General features: G+C 36.0%; 1 protein-coding gene across 2 annotated transcripts in view; it reads left to right on the plus strand.

Moving 5' to 3' along the window:
* Positions 1 to 19,827, plus strand: part of VPS13C (vacuolar protein sorting 13 homolog C) — an 84,747-nt gene that overhangs the window by 43,431 nt on the left and 21,489 nt on the right. For both annotated transcript variants that reach the window (XR_002441860.1, XM_021407601.1), the window contains exons 44-66: positions 23 to 327; positions 696 to 840; positions 1,988 to 2,144; positions 2,999 to 3,111; positions 4,101 to 4,270; positions 4,818 to 5,056; positions 6,007 to 6,236; positions 6,985 to 7,077; positions 7,988 to 8,353; positions 8,993 to 9,082; positions 9,518 to 9,673; positions 10,571 to 10,835; positions 11,399 to 11,559; positions 11,998 to 12,119; positions 12,384 to 12,678; positions 13,014 to 13,403; positions 14,352 to 14,456; positions 14,991 to 15,155; positions 15,491 to 15,619; positions 17,179 to 17,312; positions 17,707 to 17,833; positions 19,020 to 19,255; positions 19,585 to 19,735. Coding sequence is in view for 1 of the 2 variants with exons in the window: in XM_021407601.1 (XP_021263276.1) it covers positions 23 to 327; positions 696 to 840; positions 1,988 to 2,144; positions 2,999 to 3,111; positions 4,101 to 4,270; positions 4,818 to 5,056; positions 6,007 to 6,236; positions 6,985 to 7,077; positions 7,988 to 8,353; positions 8,993 to 9,082; positions 9,518 to 9,673; positions 10,571 to 10,835; positions 11,399 to 11,559; positions 11,998 to 12,119; positions 12,384 to 12,678; positions 13,014 to 13,403; positions 14,352 to 14,456; positions 14,991 to 15,155; positions 15,491 to 15,619; positions 17,179 to 17,312; positions 17,707 to 17,833; positions 19,020 to 19,255; positions 19,585 to 19,735 (4,344 nt within the window). In the remaining variant the exon portion in view is untranslated. The remainder of the gene's footprint in view (positions 1 to 22; positions 328 to 695; positions 841 to 1,987; positions 2,145 to 2,998; positions 3,112 to 4,100; positions 4,271 to 4,817; positions 5,057 to 6,006; positions 6,237 to 6,984; positions 7,078 to 7,987; positions 8,354 to 8,992; positions 9,083 to 9,517; positions 9,674 to 10,570; positions 10,836 to 11,398; positions 11,560 to 11,997; positions 12,120 to 12,383; positions 12,679 to 13,013; positions 13,404 to 14,351; positions 14,457 to 14,990; positions 15,156 to 15,490; positions 15,620 to 17,178; positions 17,313 to 17,706; positions 17,834 to 19,019; positions 19,256 to 19,584; positions 19,736 to 19,827) is intronic.

The following is a 19,827-nucleotide window of genomic DNA, read 5'->3' on the forward strand; positions in this document are numbered from 1 at the left end:
CTTCTTGACTACTTTCCAACAGAACTTCCTAAACAACTTCCAAGCTGCCCAAGAAGCCCTGAATGCAGTCACCGTCCAGGCGGCGGAAATGGCTGCTTCCAGCATGAAAGACTTTGCTAAGAAGAGTTTCCGTCTCTTAATGGATATCAACTTGAAAGCTCCAGTTATAGTTGTTCCTGAATCTTCAACTTCCTGTAATGCTTTGGTAGCTGATCTTGGCTTAATCAGAGTTCAGAATGAATTCAAATTTGTGTCTTCAGATGAATCTTCCCTTCCTCCAGTCATTGACAACATGGACGTGCAGCTAACTCATTTGAAACTATCAAGGTATACATAGAGTTGTCTTCTGCCTTGAGAAACGTTTGCTAAGAAAGCAGGTCCATATTCCATAAGCAGCACTGTTCTATTATGTAAAGATTGTAGGTGATGGAAACATACCAAAACCAACTAAACAAAAAAGCCCAAGCTATGCTTGAGTGCATTTATATATGAACATATATTCATAATCTTTAAAATTGCTTGGAGAAAAAGGAATGATAGGAGAGTAACTGAAGCACTCTTAACTGCATACCTGGGCATAAGTGCACATACACACACGTGATTATCAGTTTAAATAATAATTTTGAGTATTCTATTGTTTGGGATCTTGCAGCTATTAAATATCTTTCCTCTTCTGCTTGCACCTTCTTTTGTAGATGCATTTTATCTGCAGATTCTCAACCAGATTCTGAAATTCTCTGTCCTGTGAGTTTGACTTTACTGGTCCAGAGAAATTTAGCAGCAACTTGGTATCATAAAACTCCAACGATTGGCATCAAAGGAGACCTAAAACCAATGCAGGTAACATCATGGCATGTCAGAGCTACGCCAAAAGTTATACTTACTTTTGGAGTAGTATTTATTCTAGTTGCTGAGTTTATAATCTCATTGGAATTTGTAATATTAAGACTTGTAGTTGGCTATCCTGTTTGTAGTTCTGTTAGTTTTGATATTGGATAGTGAATAGTTTTGGTAATTGGCATACAAACAATGCAAAACCTTTTTTTTTCTTTTTTTGGGGAGGTGGGGTGTCTGTGGAGCTATCCTTGGGATTAACAGTGAAGTCAAGTAGGATCTATCTGTTGAGTTAACATTTAAACTCTAGATCTAATACTTCTACTTGCTTACCTGTAATCATCAGCTTATTTGAACATTCGGTAGACTTACTGGAAACAAAAATGATAGAAGTATGTCACTGATAAACAACAGTTTAAATTTACACTTGATGTCTTTGCAGATAGAGTAGTTTGCTTTCTCTTTTCCTGTGATAACCATAAGAATTAAAGTTGGTAGGCATGCACTGGAAGGTCTCTTAATAGTAAATTAGACCTATTCTGTTTCTCTGTACTGAAGCCAGATGTAGCACTGGTGAAGCACAGAGGAATACAGTACTGAAGGAGTACCATTAAAAAAAAAAAAAGAAAATATTATAACACAGCATATTTTTTTACTTTCTAAATGACTATATTTTGCCACTTTTTACTGCTTTTTTTATGACCGTGCTAATTTATAATTGGATTCAGATTAATTAACTTTTAGATGCTTATTGAATGACAGTTCTTTACTGTTTACAATGTAAATCATGGCTTTAATGTTATCTGACTATGTTTCTTGGCTGCTGAATTGTTAAGAAGCATTGATGCTTATCAACTATTAATACCTTTTTGCAACCAAAGAACCTTTACACATGTTAAACATTTATTGATCTTGTAGAATTCTTGTAACTCCTGTTCATAACAAATAAGAAATAATATTTTAGGAAGAGATCAAATCATTTTTGTTAAAATTTAAGATGTTTTGGCCAGGATCTTTTTTGAATCACTGACATGTTTATGGTGGAATCAACATGTTGTCTGTCATTATCTGAATACTATTGACCAAGATAGGGTTCTGTACTGAAAGGAAATGGGATCACCAAAGTTGAGGTTGTGGGTTTGTTGCTTTACAGATAGCTCTCAGTCAAGATGATCTAACTGTTGTCATGAAAATTTTACTTGAGAACCTTGGAGGAGCTTCTTCCCAGCCAAATACTGTGCAACAGAGCACTGAAGATAACCAGATGGTTAGAAAAGGGAAGGTTCCAGATGAATCTGGTATCTCTGAGGGTATGTTATAACCTATAACTGAATAGATTTAAGGAGAGGACTGGTGACAAATTCAAGAGTCATTGATCTGAAATGGTTCAATGTATATAAATAAGTTGTTTTTTTTAATTGTTATCAATTTGTATATGAAAAGTTGTAAATAAGATGAATACATACAATGAAAACATTGGAATGCAAGCTGTTGATGGTTAAAAATCTTGCAGCTTTTTTTTTTTTTTAACCATTTTTCTTTTGTAGGGTGGGATTATTCAGCCTGTATCAGAGGCCGAAGTTTCAGATTTCAAAAAGATAAAAGTGAAACCAACAAACTGCCTAGAATGTAACTGTTACATCCTGGGCTATTGTAATTGTACCCTTTAATATTTTAAGTGTGTTTTAATGTAAACAGTGGATGTCCTTAATAATGTGAACATTTTGCCAACTCTCAATATTAAATCATCATTTTTTAAGCCAGTAGTTGAGGTGCTTTACTATGGGAAGAATACAGAAGGAAAAGTAATGAATACTCTGTGAACAGTATTGATATTTGCTGTAGTTCTTCATTAAAACAAATGAGGAACTGCCACAGTAAATTAGTGACAGCTTGTTAAAAGTTCTTAAACCACTCAGTTAGAGGTGATTGTAGCAACCATTCAAGAGAGCAAAATATGGGTGAGTATATAAAATTTTGAATTGTCATGAGTAGTCTTTTTGACTTAGATCTTTTCTTCCTTCTGTGACTTTCTGAGCTTGGTTTAAAAAAAAACAAAGAAAAAAACACAAAATCCAAACTTGGAAAACTGTCCCCAAGCTCAGTATTCTAAAGGAATATACAAATGTTTTCTTTTCACTAACATGCTCTCTCCTTGCTTTAGGACAAGAAAACGTTTCTACATCTCAGTCTTCTGCAGAATGTTATACAGTGCTTAGATTTGACTTCAATTTTCAGTCGCTTTCAGTAACTCTCTACAATAGTGACATGAATCAGGTCTGTGACAAAGCTTTTCTTATTCTTGTGGGGTGGGGAACTTTTGCTTCTTACATGGACAGAATCCAAGATAGTAAAACAAAGAACTTCATCTGTTGTAATGCTCATCTTAAGGATTCTGTACAATTTATCCTGCAAGCTGGAGACTTTGAGCAGAAAATGACCTTAATTTGAAGAATGTCAGTGTAAAATTCACACTTAAAAAATGAATCAACCGACCAAAACGACCCAGTGTCTCTTTTAGTTATTCAAGACTTGATTCCAGATGTCCAACCTATAAAATGAAATTTTAAGATGTAGGAATTGCCAGCCTTCATGATGCTAGTTCAGTGCATGACTCATCTAGTTAGTGAGCAGGCCTAATATGTTGTACGCAGTCCATGCATCTGTCTTTCACAGTCCTGAGTGCAAACAATTAACAAACAACCTTTCTGTGCTGAAAACAGAAGAGAAACATGTAATGTTGCTTTGTTATCATGGCTTCATAGGCTTTGTTCAGCTGAGAAGTTACTTGCTTTTTAAGCCTTGGTACATAGCGAATGGGTGGTTGCGTTTAAGGCAACTGTAATATAGTAATTTGCATTTTGTTTCAGGGGCTGTGAAAAAATGTCTGTGAAACAAAGCTGTTATAGGATTTCATTTAAATGTCTTGCTTATGTATTTTCAATTTAATCCTTAGGTCCTGCTTGCAAATGTAGTTAGTGTGATGGGTATGGAGGGATCCTCTGAGGTTCAGAGTCAGGTGGAGTATCATCTCGTCATGCATTCTGAACAGCTACTGGAAATGACGTGTGCTACAAGCCAATACGTTTGTTAGATTTTTTCAGTTAGTTTCTTAGACTCATTTGTGTGGTTAAAGGAATGATTGCATCAATAGACTAATGGTTTCTTCCATTTGCAGATCAGAATGCATGTCTAGTGACACAAGAAATGTGCTTAATACTTCTGTAATAACATGTTTTACTGTTTTTTTTTTTTTTGTTACGTAGAAGTCCCTGCTTTCTCTACATAATGAGAAATTACGTCTTGGTGAACTCCGACTGCATCTCATGGCATCATCAGGGAAGATATCTTCTGATGGTTCAGTGGATGTGAGTGTTAAACTTAAGGCATGTACTCTGGATGATCTTAGGGAAGGAATTCAGAATGTGACAGCAAGGTAAGTGTGAGTGCAACAGAAATGAAAAAATTCTATGCAGTTTATGAAGAAGACTGTTTCCTAGGTCTTACTATTTTGCTTCACATGGCATTGATAAAATGTAGTAGGACTGTCAGTCTTGCTATGCGCTTATGCAGTTAGTGATGTGATTTTAATAATGTTAAACGGTTATGTCTTGTTATATGTTGATTTTTCAGGTCATCCAAAATAAAAAATCCTGAGGCTTGAGTATTACAGTAAACCATGTAGAACGACTGAGTAGAGTATGCCCAGTCTCAGCTAGAGAGTCCTGTGTCCTGAAACTGAAGTCTGATGGCTAAATGGTGCTTTTGTGGGTCCTAAACTGTACAACAGATTTTAAATTCAAATTGTTTATGTTAGGGAAAAGTCTGTATCATTTTTTTTCTGTAGACAGCACAGATTGCGTGTTTTATAATTGTGTAATAAATGACAAAGGGAGGAAAAAATGTACTGCATATACATCTTGGTTTTCTTGTATTAATGTGTTATGACAGTAGAAATAATACACTTCAAACTTGTTTTCCAGAATGATAGACAAGAAAGATGACACAAATGACAGTTCTATGATAGATATGAGTTACAAACAGGATAAAAATGGAACTGAAGTTGTTGCTATCCTTGACAAGCTGTACGTGTGTGCCAGTATGGAGTTCTTACTGGCAGTAGCAGATTTTTTCATTAACTCCATGCCAACATCCTCAACAGAACGATCAACACAGCTCCATTTGAAGAATGTTACTTCTGGTAAATCAAAGCCAGAAACAGGTCTGTAAAACTGACTTTTTTTCCCCTTCATAATGGAAATAAATAATCCAAAAGTGCTCAGGATGCTTGTCTTGCTATCTGATTTAGTTTGTTATTCACAATCTATAAACTGGCCACTGAAGCCATAGATTACTGTAAGCAGCAGTGGATGCAAAAGTGCTGCGTTAAGTAATGGAGTGCTCTCCAGCTGAACTAAATATTAAAATTCACTCCTGTTTTATAGTATTTTTTCTCACCTATTTCTGCAAAGAAAGCATCCATAGAATAAGATGGACTGTGTGGATAGTATTTAAGAAAGTAAAAAGAAACAACTTGGTCTTCAGATATGAGTGGCAATGAGTGCCTTACCCATCTGCAAGCTGAGAATTTTGAAACGATGTCCTGTTGTTTCAAAGCATGATAACTATATGTTGTTATTTCAAAGTTAGAAGACAACTTTTCCCTTTTTTTTGTGAAACACTGAAGTTATGATATGGTGGAAAAAAGGGTAAGAGACCATCTCTGAGTTGGGTTTTGTTCGTTTTGAGTGATTGCCAGTCTTGCTTGGCTTGTGGTCAGACCTAGTCATTGCGTTATGTTGTCTAGCCTGTTCCCAACAGCCCCCCTTTTGTTTTGGGGATCTTGGCAGAGCGGTAGGTGTGAACTTTCTGTTTTGTATTGAATCAGAAAAGAGTGATTTTCAACTCGGCTTTATAGAGCCAGTGCTTAGACTGACTTCCAGGTATTGAGGCAATTTGTTGAGGACAAAAAGCCTCACCAATTTCCTGAATTCTGGATGCTGTGTGATTTTCGACTTTCAGTGAAATACTGCAGTATTCCTGTAAAAGATATTTGTAAAAATTATACCTCTAAAAGCTGTGCAACAATTTCTATGTGTAGTTTATGTATTACATGTATAATAATGCTTTCAAGCCTTCTGTATTCAAGAATGGTTTTACTTGTTATCACAGAAATACCTGTATGGCCAAATACGAAAGTAAAAGCTGTGATCATGGATCCAGAAATTGTGTTTGTTGCTAATTTGACCAGTGCTGATGCCCCTGCCTTAAAAGTTTCCTTCCAATGTGACTTTTCTCTGACATTGGGAAAGCTTGCACAAAGGATGACTGCTCAAGTGAAGGACTTCAAAGTATTGGCTTGTGCTTTTCTCAGAGAAAAACAAGACAAGAGTGTAACTAAGGTATGAAAGGTAACTAATGTATGGAAGATAACTAAGATATGAAAAGTTGATTTCTGTAATGAAAAAAGTAGCAAGAATTCTTGGTGGATGTGCCTGTTTACTGGCATATTCACGTTTTCTCGGAAAACTCAGCTTTCATATAATTATTATGTAGATAGGAAAGGGCTGTGCATATGTGGTGTACCATTTAAAGATGAATCCTTTTTCCCTTAATGCATAAGCCTTGAGCTTTGTGTAAAACCTGTGTGATGCATCAATATATTAAAGTGAAGAAATTGCATGAGGGGTTTAGAAGACTAAGAATACTTCTTTGCAACTTGGTTTATTGACTGCCAGTTTACTTGTTGCAGTAGAGTATACTGGATGAGCATCCTGTCTGGAACTTGATCTGTTCAAGGTGGCCTGTGTAGTTCATTTTGCATGTGGTATCTTTGCTTGTATATTTAGTGTTCTGGAGGATTTTCAGGGCTTATGACTATAGCATTTGTCCACCTGTGTGTTGGCTTTCTGATTTTGTATGTATTTCTAATCTGTATTTAATTTAGTGAGTTTTAACTAGTACAATAGAGCTCTGGTTCAAATTTGAAAGGTAGAATGAAGCACAGTACTGCAGAAAGAATGCTGTTCCTCTAAAACCTGTTCTTTATGGGATCAGCAGCCCTTTGACCTATGGGATGAAAAAATATAAGCATTTTGAAAGCTGAAATCCAGGAGCTACCTTACTGATCAAATTACATTTTTCACTCAGGTGTTACAACCATGTTCTTTGGTCATGGAAAACATGATGCATGTTTCAGGGTTGCAGACTGTGGTTGTAACAATAGAAGAGCTTACTATAAAGGTAAGTTGGATTATTATAACTGTCTTTGCAAGAGGACCTGTGCTTTCTCAAAGGAGCTATTGCTTAGGCTTTTTTGATCTGTGTATTCCTCTCTGAAACATTAGTTTCTTGCAGCAGTTGAATTCTGGAAATAGGTGTTTCTATCTTTCAGAGCTGCTCTGTGGACAGATAGTTACTTGTCTATTGTTTTGGCTGTTTCTTGGCAATATAGAGCAAACTTTAAATATTTGATACTAAGATTCCTCCTATTAGTTTCTTCCTGTTTTACAAAACAGCCTTTTCCTTTCCACCTCTACTGTTTTTTCTCTTCAGAGAGACTTAATATGCACTTCCATGCACGCTCTTAACTTAAGGCTCTTAATGTGATTTCCAGAATGGTATATAATGTGAAATACTGTGTTCTTAGTAGGTGTTAATTGTTGAGTGTATCTATAGTAAAGGTTTTTCTGAATATAATTTGCAAGCTCTGCTATAAATATATTAACAAATAATAATTTGTGTTCTGAAAAAATGGTCAGAGATGAAATCTGAAATTGGAAACAACAGTACATTGTGCTTAAACTTTTTGATGGATGTACCATACTGTTAACTGAAGTGGTGTTATATGTAAGCATGCTGACATGCTTTTTTGACCACCTTGAATTTCTTAAACATTATTCTTGTGAATAATATTCTTGAGCCTGTGGTATTCTGAGGGAGAAACTAGAAAATGTAGGAAAAGAGGAGGTCCGCGAATAGTTTCTCTTTCTTTGTCTTGAAACTTAAGTTGCATAATTTGTAAGTGTCTTCTGTGCTGTGTACCTGTATCAGGAGCTGAGGAGTTATTTGCCATTTCCATCTATCATGTGTTTTAAATGCTTGTCAGTTTTAAAATGTGTCAAGTGATACTTGTTCGTTTGCTTGTTTTAAGATCTCACCAATAATTCTGAATACTGTGGTGACCATTATGGCTGCCATAAAACCAAAAACAACAGAGGAGGATTCTAAAGGAGCAACTGAAGTTCCTGAAAATTTGTGGCAAGTGAAGCCTATAGATCAGTGCAATGCTTGGTTTCTTGGTGTTGATGTAGCCACAGAAGCAACAGAAACTTTTAAGGACCGTGAACATGCTGTGAAACAAGAGAAGTTTGACATTGTAGTGAAATCTGTTCAGATCACCTTGGAATGTGGGCTGGGACATCGTACTGTCCCCTTATTGTTAGTAGAGTCTGCATTTTCAGGTGTCATTAAGAACTGGTCCTCACTGATGGAAGTCTCTGCTGATATGTCGCTGGAGGTTGGTACCATTAAATTATTAGCAGTTCATGGAAAGGTGCAGAAATGTTTTAATTGTCAAGTAACTTGAATTTTGATAGTTTCTATGTTCTGAGTTAACAACTGGTTTACACTAATGCTCTGATAATTCTCAGTAGTCAAGCAAGTATGAGTTAGCATAATATTTATACAGCCTTTATACACATAAAGCACTGCTGTACATGGAATCAATAGGAGATTCTAATGGCAATTACAACTGTGAAATAATCTGGTCCTCACTGAAGTACTTGCAGTGCTGAAGTTTCTCATCCCAAAATCACTCTCATAGACCCTGTGGAAGAGTACAGAGAATGCATTATAATAATAAAAGTTATGTGTGGTATTACTAGACCATCTAGCTTTGTTTCTCTGAGCGTGCTAGACAGTCAATGCTTTTGAAAATGGTGTCACTGAAGAAAAATGTGTGATATGTTTCACCTGTATGTACTGTTTTTTTGAAGCTGTTAAATATTAATGCTAGAGCTCTGAAATGTGAATCAAAGATTGAAAAGAAGTTTTAGCTTTGTTTTGTTTTCTTAACGTGATAGTGTATTAATTGCTATAGGGAGGAACTTATTTCTTTGTTTTTATATGCCATATTTAATTTTGATTCTTTCTTTAGATTCATTATTACAATGAAACTTATGCAGTGTGGGAACCTCTAATTGAAAGAATTGAAGGAGGAAGGAAGCAATGGAGTTTAAAGCTGGAAGTATGTAAACGTACTTGAAACTGTAAATCCTGGGTTTGAGTAGACAGCTGTTTTTTAATAATTTTGTGTGATGGAACATTGACCCTTTAAATGCTATTGCTTTGGGGGAGCTATGGAATTTCATAAGGAAAAATTCAGTCTGTTGACGTGAGAAAGTGTTTCTTAATGAAGTTATTTGTCCATGCACAGGCAAAATGTAGTATGTAACCACACATGTAGATAGGGAATGAAATAACATGCTTGCCTTCAGAATTGGTATAAAACTTCCATGTTACTGATGAGTTTATGTCTGAGATGTATCACAGATTTACTAGGTAAAGTAAGTATTCCTTTGCTTGGAGAAAGTTTCAAGTGTAGTGCATGCTTTTTCCTGTTGTAACATAGGAGGAAATAGTTCAATACATTCATAATTGCCTAGTGAAATTTTTGTTGTAGATGAAGACTAACCCTGTCCAAGAAAGAAGTTTGATGCCTGGAGATGACTTCATCGTTTTTCCTGAGCCACAAACTGCAGTTAACATCTCTTCAAAGGATACAATGAATATAACAATATCCAAATGTTGTCTTGCTGTATTCAGTAATTTAGCCAAGGTAATCATCAAGTTATTTGGCTCTGTAGGGAGTTCAGACTTGGGAAGAACTTTCTGTGCTGCTAGTCGCAAGCTAATCGTCATTCTACAGCCCTGACAAATGTTAGTGAGCAGGGATGAAGAGTTTTACTCTGATAGCCCTTATGGGTTAACAGCAAAGTGGTACTAGCTTTTGAAGAAGGCGGTTTCTGTGTTGGAGGAACAGATGTGCTCGTGCAGGACTGAGGAAGGAAAGATGAAAGGGAAGTAAATTTCTCTTAATATGTCAGAAAATGGACTGTAGGAAACACGTTAATTAGAGGGTTTTATTTCTGTTTGGCCTGCTTCTTTTCTGTAAGACTGTTCCATTGCAGAAATGAAGCCATTTGTACAGAAGTATCTTGTGTCCTTTTTTTTTTTTCTTTAACTTCCAAATGAACAACAGTTTATAAGCTAATACTTGCTTATGCTGTAAGTCTATACTGGAGATCAGTTAATATGGATGTTGTGTAATAAAAGAGATGTTTGTAAGCCGAAGTTATGGTTAAATACGAAGAATGGTGATGTGTTTGTGACTTCTGTGTTGTGTCACAGCTCTCTTAGTTTTCTTGTTAAGCCTGCAAACAGCAGCAACAAAAATCCCTATGAGGAGCATGTATAGTTATTGTGGTATCAGCATTTGCTGTAAGTTACCAAATAACAGTAAAATCTTATGGAAGTGATCTTCCCTGAAACAGTGCTTCACATAATTATACATATATATTTTTCTCTACATACAGTCTATATCTACATATGTAATTCAGAACATTATTTGCTGAGCACTGTCTCTTAAGACTTTAAATTTTACATTTCTACAGCTATTTACATGTGATTACATATATAATAAGTTAATAATCACTATGAATGTTCTTAATTGCAGGCATTTTCGGAAGGGACTGCATCTACATTTGACTATTCCTTTAAAGATACAGCTCCTTTCATAGTGAAAAACGCCCTTGGTGTTCCTCTCAAAGTGTTTCCTAGCTCCAGTTTTCGGATCGTTAATTCAGCTGAAAAAGAAAATGTGCACTGTGTAGAAAGTGGTCAGAACATGGAACTGGAGTACTCGGTTTTTGAAGCTCCTCAACACAGAAAGCTGTCTGCGTTGTACCGACAGGAGAGCTCTGTCTTCTCTTTAAATTTAGGTATTATGATAGGGAACGCTGTAGGGTATGACATGTTGAGAATGGGAAAATGGGTGACTCAACATGGTTAAATTCAGATAAAGTGTATTGTGTTAAAACTACTTTTGAGTACTGATGGCAATTAAAAAAAAAAAAAAATCCAGACAGCCACAAAGCCTAGTGTTGGCTTGTTTAAAAGATAGAAATTCTAGTTTTTTAGAGTGAGAAGTACATTTTTTTTTCTCTTAGGCCTTTAGATAAAATAGGTGTTTTAGTACAGTCATTGATAGACTGTTTTACAGACCCTTTGGGCTTAACTCACTCAAAAATACCTTTGTGTATTCTTTGGTGTATTTATTATGCAAATTATAACATGAAGTTAAGAAAAGTTAAGGTCTTTAGGAGTGTTCTGCCTTAACTTCAGTTTTCCCTAGTGTTCAAATAGCACTTCAGGTTGTTTTTGCTAGAGGGCAACTCTGATGCTTGTTATTGAGTCCAGAGAAACTTGGGTTTGTTCCATTCTTTAAAATTGTAATATGATTTCTGTTTTGCATAATTAACACTTGTGTATTTTTGTGGATTAGAACTGGAAGGATACAAAGAAGTGGTAAACATTCCCATTGCCAAACCAGGTCGACGACTGTACAACATAAAATGCCTTCTTGATGGTCATTCAGATTCTATCATTGTACAGGTTGATGCTACAGAAGGAAATAAGGTTATTACTGTGCGATCTCCTCTACAGGTAAACAAAAACAAAACCTGAAAGAAATGTTCTTCTGAGTGATTTTGCTTGTCGTTCTTCATGGTTGTTTTTTTTTTTTTAATAATGCATTTCCCGAAAAGCTAATTAGTGACAAATTAAGTAATTTACTATATTTATTTTTTTCTCTATATTTTGTAGGATTTTTTCCCTGAGAAATAAAAAGCTAGATTTTCTTTCTTTATTTGGCGTTCTAATATTCTGAACTTTGAGATTGAATATGTACGTTTTATGTGAATTGACATTTTAAGCATGTTTTACAATTCATGGAATTTAAAAGTTAATGTAGTCTTCTCGTACAGTTGCCTATTGCTCTCCTTCCAAAGCATATTTCTTACTAAGACACTCTTTGTCACTTTTCTTTCATCAATTTTTACAAAAAAAAAATAATGTAATGAAACTTTTGTCTTTTCATCCTAGATTAAGAACCACTTCTCCATCCCATTTGTAATCTATAAACTGGCTAGAGACTCCAGATTGCTGGAGCCAATTGGCATATCCAAGCCTGAAGAGGAATTTCATGTTCCTTTACATTCATACAGGTATGTTTTGTTTTGTTTTTTTTCCTGTTCTATAGGGCTATTCTTTGTAAGACTGATAAACAAGTAAAGCATTACTGAAGAAGCTTAAATTGCAGCTCTTCCTGGTTGGGCAAAAAGAAAAAAAGAAAAAAAAGCTGTCTTCATTAAGTAATTACACAGTGTGCTGCAAAAACCCTTCAGAATGTTAGCGATTGCTTTGAACTGGTTGATGTTAGCTGTCAATGCACAGATATTTTGTGTACCGTTTCTGTCCTTTTTCCATAGGTGTCATCTGTATGTTCGACCAACGGGGATATTAGAGGGTCAGTTCAGAGAGTCTACAACTAATATTGCTTGGAGAGAAGAGCTCCATAGGAGCAATGAAGTAAAGTGCTTGTTACAGTGCCCAGACACCGAGCCAAATTTCTTGCCTCTAATAGTCAGCACAACAGCAGTACCTGATCAGTTAAACTATATTTCAGCATATGGAGAGGAATGGGATCCTGCCTACATTATCCACCTTCACCCTACACTGACTGTGAGGAATCTTCTGCCATACTACTTAAGATATTTACTGGAGGTAGGTGCAAAGTAGTTCAGTGTTGTTGCGCCTTGTAGCAAGATTCCATTTGAAATCATGGAGGAGGGAGAGAACTGGGTCAGGGGATACAGCAGAATCTGTTTGTCTTCTTGAAATCTTGAATTGTTTAGTCTTTACTGTCCTGTAAGTAAAGTGAACTTGACCTTGGATTTTTCATAGGATCAGGCTCAAATAAAAGTGATTGGAAGTTGTGACATATGGTGCTAAAATACCTAAAAAGTGAGCATCCTGCAAGAGAAGAATAAAATGCTGTTTTGTGAATGCGTACACTTTGTCTTAACACCTTGATTTGCCCCTTTATAATTTTGATGCAGGGAACAGCAGAAGCTCGTGAATTGCAGGAAGGGAGCGCTGCAGATGTTTTTCATTCCAGAATCAATGGGGAAATAATGGAGCTTGTGTTGATAAAATATCAAGGCAAAAACTGGAATGGCCATCTTAAAATTCATGAAGGAATGCCTGAATTTTTTTCAGTATGTTTTACATCCCATTCTGCAACAGTGATGACAGTGGACTTGTACATACATACCAGGCGAATTGGAAGCCGTATGATCTTATCTGTCTTCAGTCCTTACTGGATAATCAACAAGACTTCTCGTATTCTTCAGTATCGAGCTGAAGACATTCATGTGAAGCATCCAGCAGATTACAGAGATATTGTTTTGTTCTCCTTTAAGAAGAAAAACATTTTCAGTAAAAATAAGGTACGCTTATTTTTAGGTGGAGGTGGTACTTTGAAATCTTGCTGTTACGAAGAAAAGTAACGTGTATTGCGTGCCTACTTAGTCTCTTCATCCCAAGCCACATACAACTTCAGGAAAATGTATTGGGTGGTGGTTGGTCTGGTTGTTGTTGTTTTGGTAGTATTTAAATCCCTAGACTTTGATTTAACTTTTACTTTCTCATTAATTACCCATTTAGAGGACTAACTACACTTCATTAGAAGACTAAGTAAACAGAATAGACTTACTGTCTACATGCTTTCCTGACCCTTTCGAAATGTCATGCTGCATCCAGTCAGCTAACTTTGATCCTGGGGAGAAGCTGTTTGGTAGAACAGAGTAGGCAGGGACTGCACACAGTCAGCTTACCTGCCAGAAAACTCTTCCCTCAGGGAGAGGGTGGAGGATTTAAGTTGGAAGTAAATATTCCTATGGAGGTACATTCTACTGAATAATGTGGAATCGCAAACATGTTTTAATTACCTTTACTGTTTAACATGCACAGTGTAAATGTTCTGTCCAGTGTTAAACATACATACTTTGTTTTGACAGGGTGATTTGCATGGTCAAAAGAAGAGTACTGTAGTAGTAGATGTATTTTTTTCCTCATGTGACTCCTCTTTCCCTCTCAATGTTTTACGCCCGTGTGGCTGAAGAAACAGTTTGACCAAGTGCTATTTTATTCCGTTCAGCTCCCCCTTGAAGTTGGTAAAGCACCACAAAATTGTATTTTTTTTCTACGTTTGCATGTGCTCTCATTAATGAGTAGTGATACTAAGTGCTTAATCTTATCTTAATTTATTGAAGGATTTAAAAGCACTTAAATGTGGTTTTGATACTGTTCCACGTGATATAGTAGGACTCCATAATGGATGAACTCTAAAATGAATTTATTGAAATGCTTTCTATGTTGTCCATTTGTGTGTGTAGATCCAGTTATGTATTTCAACGAGCACTTGGTCCAGTAGCTTTTCCCTTGATACTGTAGGAAGCTATGGATGTGTCAGGTGTTCAGCTAACAACATGGAATATCTGGTAAGTTCTTCTGTGTTTTATGGGTCTCTTGGCGCACTTGTTTTTCTTCATTTTGAGGCCTTTGTTTCACTGGTTTTAAATCAAACGTCAAAATGAAAATTAACCAATTCCTGTTATAAGGCCTTATGAAAATATACTGGTGATCTTTAATATTTAAGGCACAAGCATTCACACTGAAAACTGAAAATTTGGGGGATTGTTTAGAGCCTGACTGAGCAACTTCGTCTAAACTACCTCCAAAGCTTTGCAGAATACTACTAATTAAAAAAAAACCTACCCAAGGCTCCTGCTAAATTGGTACCATATACTACCAAATACTACAGCTAAAAGTGTCTTTTTTACCTTTGGACTAATCATGTTGGATAGTGCACTCCTTTTAACTGAATACTTCTTTGTTCTCACAGTGCAGATGTTCAGAACCAGGGGTATTCTGTGCTAGCCTCTATAATTAATGTAACATTGGCTTTTCTTTTCATCCATCGTGGCTTTTCATCTTCCTGTTGATTGTTTGAATAAATTTTCCTTGTTCAACAGGTTGGAGTCAGTATCAAAATGAGCAGTTTTAACCTTACCAGGATAGTTACCTTCACTCCATTCTACACAATAGCAAACAAATCTTCTCTGGAGCTAGAAGTTGGTGAAATTGGTCCTAATGGCTCTCTTCCAACTAACAAATGGAATTATATCTCAACTTCAGAGGTAATATTTTGTTTTGCTTCCTTTGGATGTTATCATAGACAAATAATAGGTCTTTCGCTGTCAGCTAAGAAAATAACATTTCTGTAGGTGCTCTGTCTTCTCTTGATGTGATATGGACACTTCACATATCTCAGGTCACTGTGAGCAGCACAGGTGACATACACTGGGTAAATTAATCAAGTATTTCAATTTAGATAACTTACTAAATGTACACAGTGTTTCTATTACTAGAGACTGGGGTAAGAACCTAAGGCATATAGGTTTGTCACACAAGACTACTTACTACTGGCTTACTATATATGAACTGTAAGTCATGCATATTTCTTGTTTTACAGTGTCTTCCATTCTGGCCTGAAAACTCATCTGGTGAACTTTGTGTAAGAGTAGTTGGCTTTGAAAGTGCATCCAAACCATTCCTGTTTAAAGTCCCAGATAATGGCACGCTGCTGAAGCTGGAAGAATTGGTGAGACTGTGACTCTTTGTGGTCCATGCTTAATACTTTATTTTAGCTTTGTAGTATTGAACTTAATGCATCTTGACTCCCGGAGATGACTGAGATGGAAGCCTTGTACTTTAAGATCTTGGTGCATCACACTTCAGTTCTGTTTCATAAGAAAGACTGTGAATCATGTTGTCGTTGTTCTCAATGTTTTCATAGCTGTTGGAAGCAGTCAAGGTGATGTAGTTTCGACGAGCTTATAGGAAGGTCAACAGCTCTACTGCTGTTAAGTTAAAAATGGTCTTTAATACTTTAAAACATTCCTTTGTAGAGAGTATTTCTTAAATGACTTGATTTTTTTTTCTTTGTCATTATAAGGTAGCTATCCTGAAATACGTCTGTCTTGTTTTCTTAATGAGAAAAGAAGAGCTTATGGATAAACTTATAATTGCGTTAGTAAAATCTTAATTATTTCAGAGTTTAGCTTCTCCTACCATTAGAGAACATGCATGTAAATGTGGCATGTTCAGACAAGTCTTTGGAGATAACGCTCTATCATAATTAGCTGAAATACAAGTGAATGTGAAGATAACCTATCTCCAAGTTTGCTGAAGCAGCTGGAACAGGTGTTTCCAAAGCAAGATGTCATCAGTAGTCTAGAATTCTATTGGCACACTTAAAAATGTGTATTTTATTTACTATTCTAAGGTAGTAGGTAGCTCATATTTGGAAGATAATCTTTTCTAGACATATATATAGTGAGGTTTTGTACTATCTCATGAAGTGGTAAATGTAAGAAATTACATGTCTCTGTGAGTGGGAGAATCCATAGGATATTTTTTTCAAAAGCAGATGTGTTCCTTTCCACAGCTACCCTTAGTCCAGCTTTACAGCGTAGTGAGAAAGTCCATTTGTCTCGGTAGACAAGCATTTGAGGAGGCTATCCAAATGGATTTTCTAAGAGGGAAAGCATGAGGTAGCTCCCTTCTGTAAGCAAATGAGAAAAAACTGAGCTGTACACGTTTCAGATGTGTCATTGTATTGGAAATACTCGGGAGGAAATCAGGATATTGAAAGCCGTTAAGAGAGACTCAGCGTGATTTGCTTAGAGATTTATTCAGTAGAAATTTTCTGCTCAGCGATCAGCGGTTGAATCTACCAACACTGAATTTATCATTCCTTTTAATAACTATGGTGCAGTCGTCTAGACTTCTGTCTTTCAGTTTTGTAAAATTTATAGAAGGAAATGTCTGCCTGTTGGTTTTACTGAGTGTAGCCAAATAAAATGATTTAAAAAATGCTAGACATCTGATTTTAAAAGCTGTTTTTCTTACAATGGGAATATAAATTTAAAGTTAAACCTACAGATATTTTGTGAATGCTACTAATGTCTTAATTAAGCCACTACATGTGTTTGATGTTACTGTTACTAGATAATGTGGAATAAGTTTCCTTTTTTTGTTTCTAAGAGGCCCATGTAAGAGACCCATGGAAGACCGATATAGAACTAATAATTTAGCCTCTTCTACCTTGAATTTATGCATAGAGCAAATACTGAACTTTCTCTCTAACTTTCACTCTAGACAGGGGGCTTATTGGTAGATGTGAATGTGACAGAGCACTCTACTCTTATAAGCTTCTCAGATTACCATGAGGGAGCTGCTCCAGCTCTTATTGTTAACCATACTTCATGGGATTCCCTCAGATATAAACAGAGGTATGTGAAAGAAACAGTTCACCGATAATTATTTAAAGAGTGGGTATCCTTTGAGAACAAAGTAGTAGTTCTCTTTTACCATTATGGTAAATGGTTCAATAAAAAAAAAAAAGAAAAAGCTATATCGTATTCTTTTAATGAAGTATTCTTTACCTGCTATTAAGCAGTTAGTACTATTTGAGAAGCTAGAGAGGATGAAGTGGGAGTATAGACCACAGTTCACCAAGAGCCTAGCTACAGCTGTTCTGGAGCTGATCGCCTAGGCCCTTTATGCCTCAGCTCCAGGAGGCTGGTCAGAAGAGTATATGGTACCATATCGTGTTATATCATCTTTAAACAATGAATTATGTAATCTTTATTTTAAAATTATAATAATTATTATTTTAAACTGCAGTGGATTACAGGAGGAAATGGAGTTGAAACCAAAGCAAGTATGCCTGTTTGCATGGACAGATCCAACTAAAACAAGAAAATTGTCTTGGGGCTACTCTCAAAGCTTTGGTGAACATGATCTACTGAAGGTAAATCTCATAAGGGGAGAAGTAGATGCTGAACCAGACTAGGACTGTAACAAGTTGAAAACTTTCAGAGAGAAAGTTTCTTCAGTAACTTGGCATCTCTGTCTTGTCCTGCAGCAGATGTTTTATCCTATTCTCAATTAAGCAAGTTTTTAGGTATTTAGATTACTAGGAATAGAGGATTTCATACGGTTTCCAAGCTGTGTTTTCACCATGCTTTCCTCAGATATTAAAGAAGAGTGGTGAAGAGCTTTTGGCTGTAGAAATATCTGTGTAATACAAAGGGCAACATAGATCACTTCTAGCAGTGCTGCATTCATCTTAAATATCTCCCTAAAGCTGTAGGAAAAACTGCAGCTGGCTTCCTTATGAGAAATGCTTGCATGGATTAGAAAACTGGGTTGTTCAATAAGAGGTATTTGTAGTGTTTCTAGCTCACACAATATTAAAATATTGTTAAGTGGGTGCAAAAGACAAATGATTCAGTTGAAAAATGAGTGAGGGGGTGGGGGCGACTAACTACAATCAGAGGTTAATCTAGGATAGGACCAATCAGGTATTTTGTTAAGCAATGGGGAAGCAGGCATTTACCATATAATCACTTTCTTGGGTCAGATTTTATTTTCAAGGGGTTTTAGTTTGCATGAAAACTTATTTCCTTGGTGTATCATTGTGATTACATTTACATGACTTTTAAGAAGGGGATTTTTATCTATCTCATATGTGCCTCACAAATTAACAAATGAGAAATCTCTGCATTTGAAGTTCTGAACTCTTTTTAATCGTTGTCCATCTCTACTGTTTTATGGTATGTGATTTAATGCATCCTACTCCCATAACATAGGATTCTAAGTTGTTTCTTTTGCTGCAAAGGCCTTTGCTTCCTAATCATTGCCAAAGTGCTTCTCACCAGCTATTATTGCTGGAGTGCGTACGCTTCAAAAGTGCTTAAAAATAAATTAAAAATGGAAAAGATAAAAAAAGAAAAAAACCAGCCAGCTTCTTTGCAGTGTTTGGGATACAGCATGCCACTAAATCAATACGATGCAGTAAGCTGAATCAGCAAAAAAAATTATTTTAGCTCTGGTTTACTTGTGTACCAGTAAGCTTGTTTGTTTATATACATGCAGCAACATTGTGGATTTACTCCTGCAATATACTAATTATATATATATTTTTTCCAATACAGGATGAATGTGGCCAATTTCCATACAATGCAAATACTCAGATACACTGGGTTTCTTTCCTGGATGGTCGCCAACGGGTGCTGCTTTTCACAGATGATGTTGCATTGGTTTCCAAAGCATTACAAGCTGAAGAGCTAGAGCAGCCTGATCAAGAAATAAACTTGTCAATTCACAGTCTTGGACTTTCTCTTGTTAACAATGAAAATAAGAAAGAAATCTCTTACATAGGAATTACTAGGTAGCGCGCATAGAAGCCTAAATATTTCTTTGAGTACTCAAAAATTGACAGTATATGGTAAATTTAGTAGTGTGGTTGAATTGATAGGAATGTCTTCCCCATGTAATTGATACGAGTGAAACCTTTTAAGCAAAATTAAGTTCTGCCTTTTTTCCTGTTATCCTATTTAAATAAATTGCGCATGATTGTTTTTCTTCTTAGCTTCTATAAAAAGAGAACAGTAGTTCATTCAGGCCTGAAGAATGAGGATAGCATCTTTTTATGTGGCCCATGTGCATAAGAAAGGCTTAAGCATTTTAAAACTGTTAACCTTGTTGTGTGTCTTGCAGTTCTGGTGTTGTTTGGGAACAGAAACGGAAGCAGAAATGGAAGCCATTTAATCAAAAACAAATAAACCTACTGGAACAAGCCTATCAGAAGTATCTTTGTAAGAGTGCTTTCCAAGGTCCAGGTTGGCATAAGCTAGACAACAGTACAGAGGTATGTTTTGAGTTGGAGCATTTAAATGATTGTAGAGCCTGTAGACTTATGTTTTGCTAATTAAGGATAGATGACCAATTAAAAGAAACACA

The sequence above is a fragment of the Numida meleagris genome, chromosome 9 (assembly GCF_002078875.1).
Source record: "Numida meleagris isolate 19003 breed g44 Domestic line chromosome 9, NumMel1.0, whole genome shotgun sequence".
Taxonomy (NCBI): Eukaryota; Metazoa; Chordata; class Aves; order Galliformes; family Numididae; genus Numida; species Numida meleagris.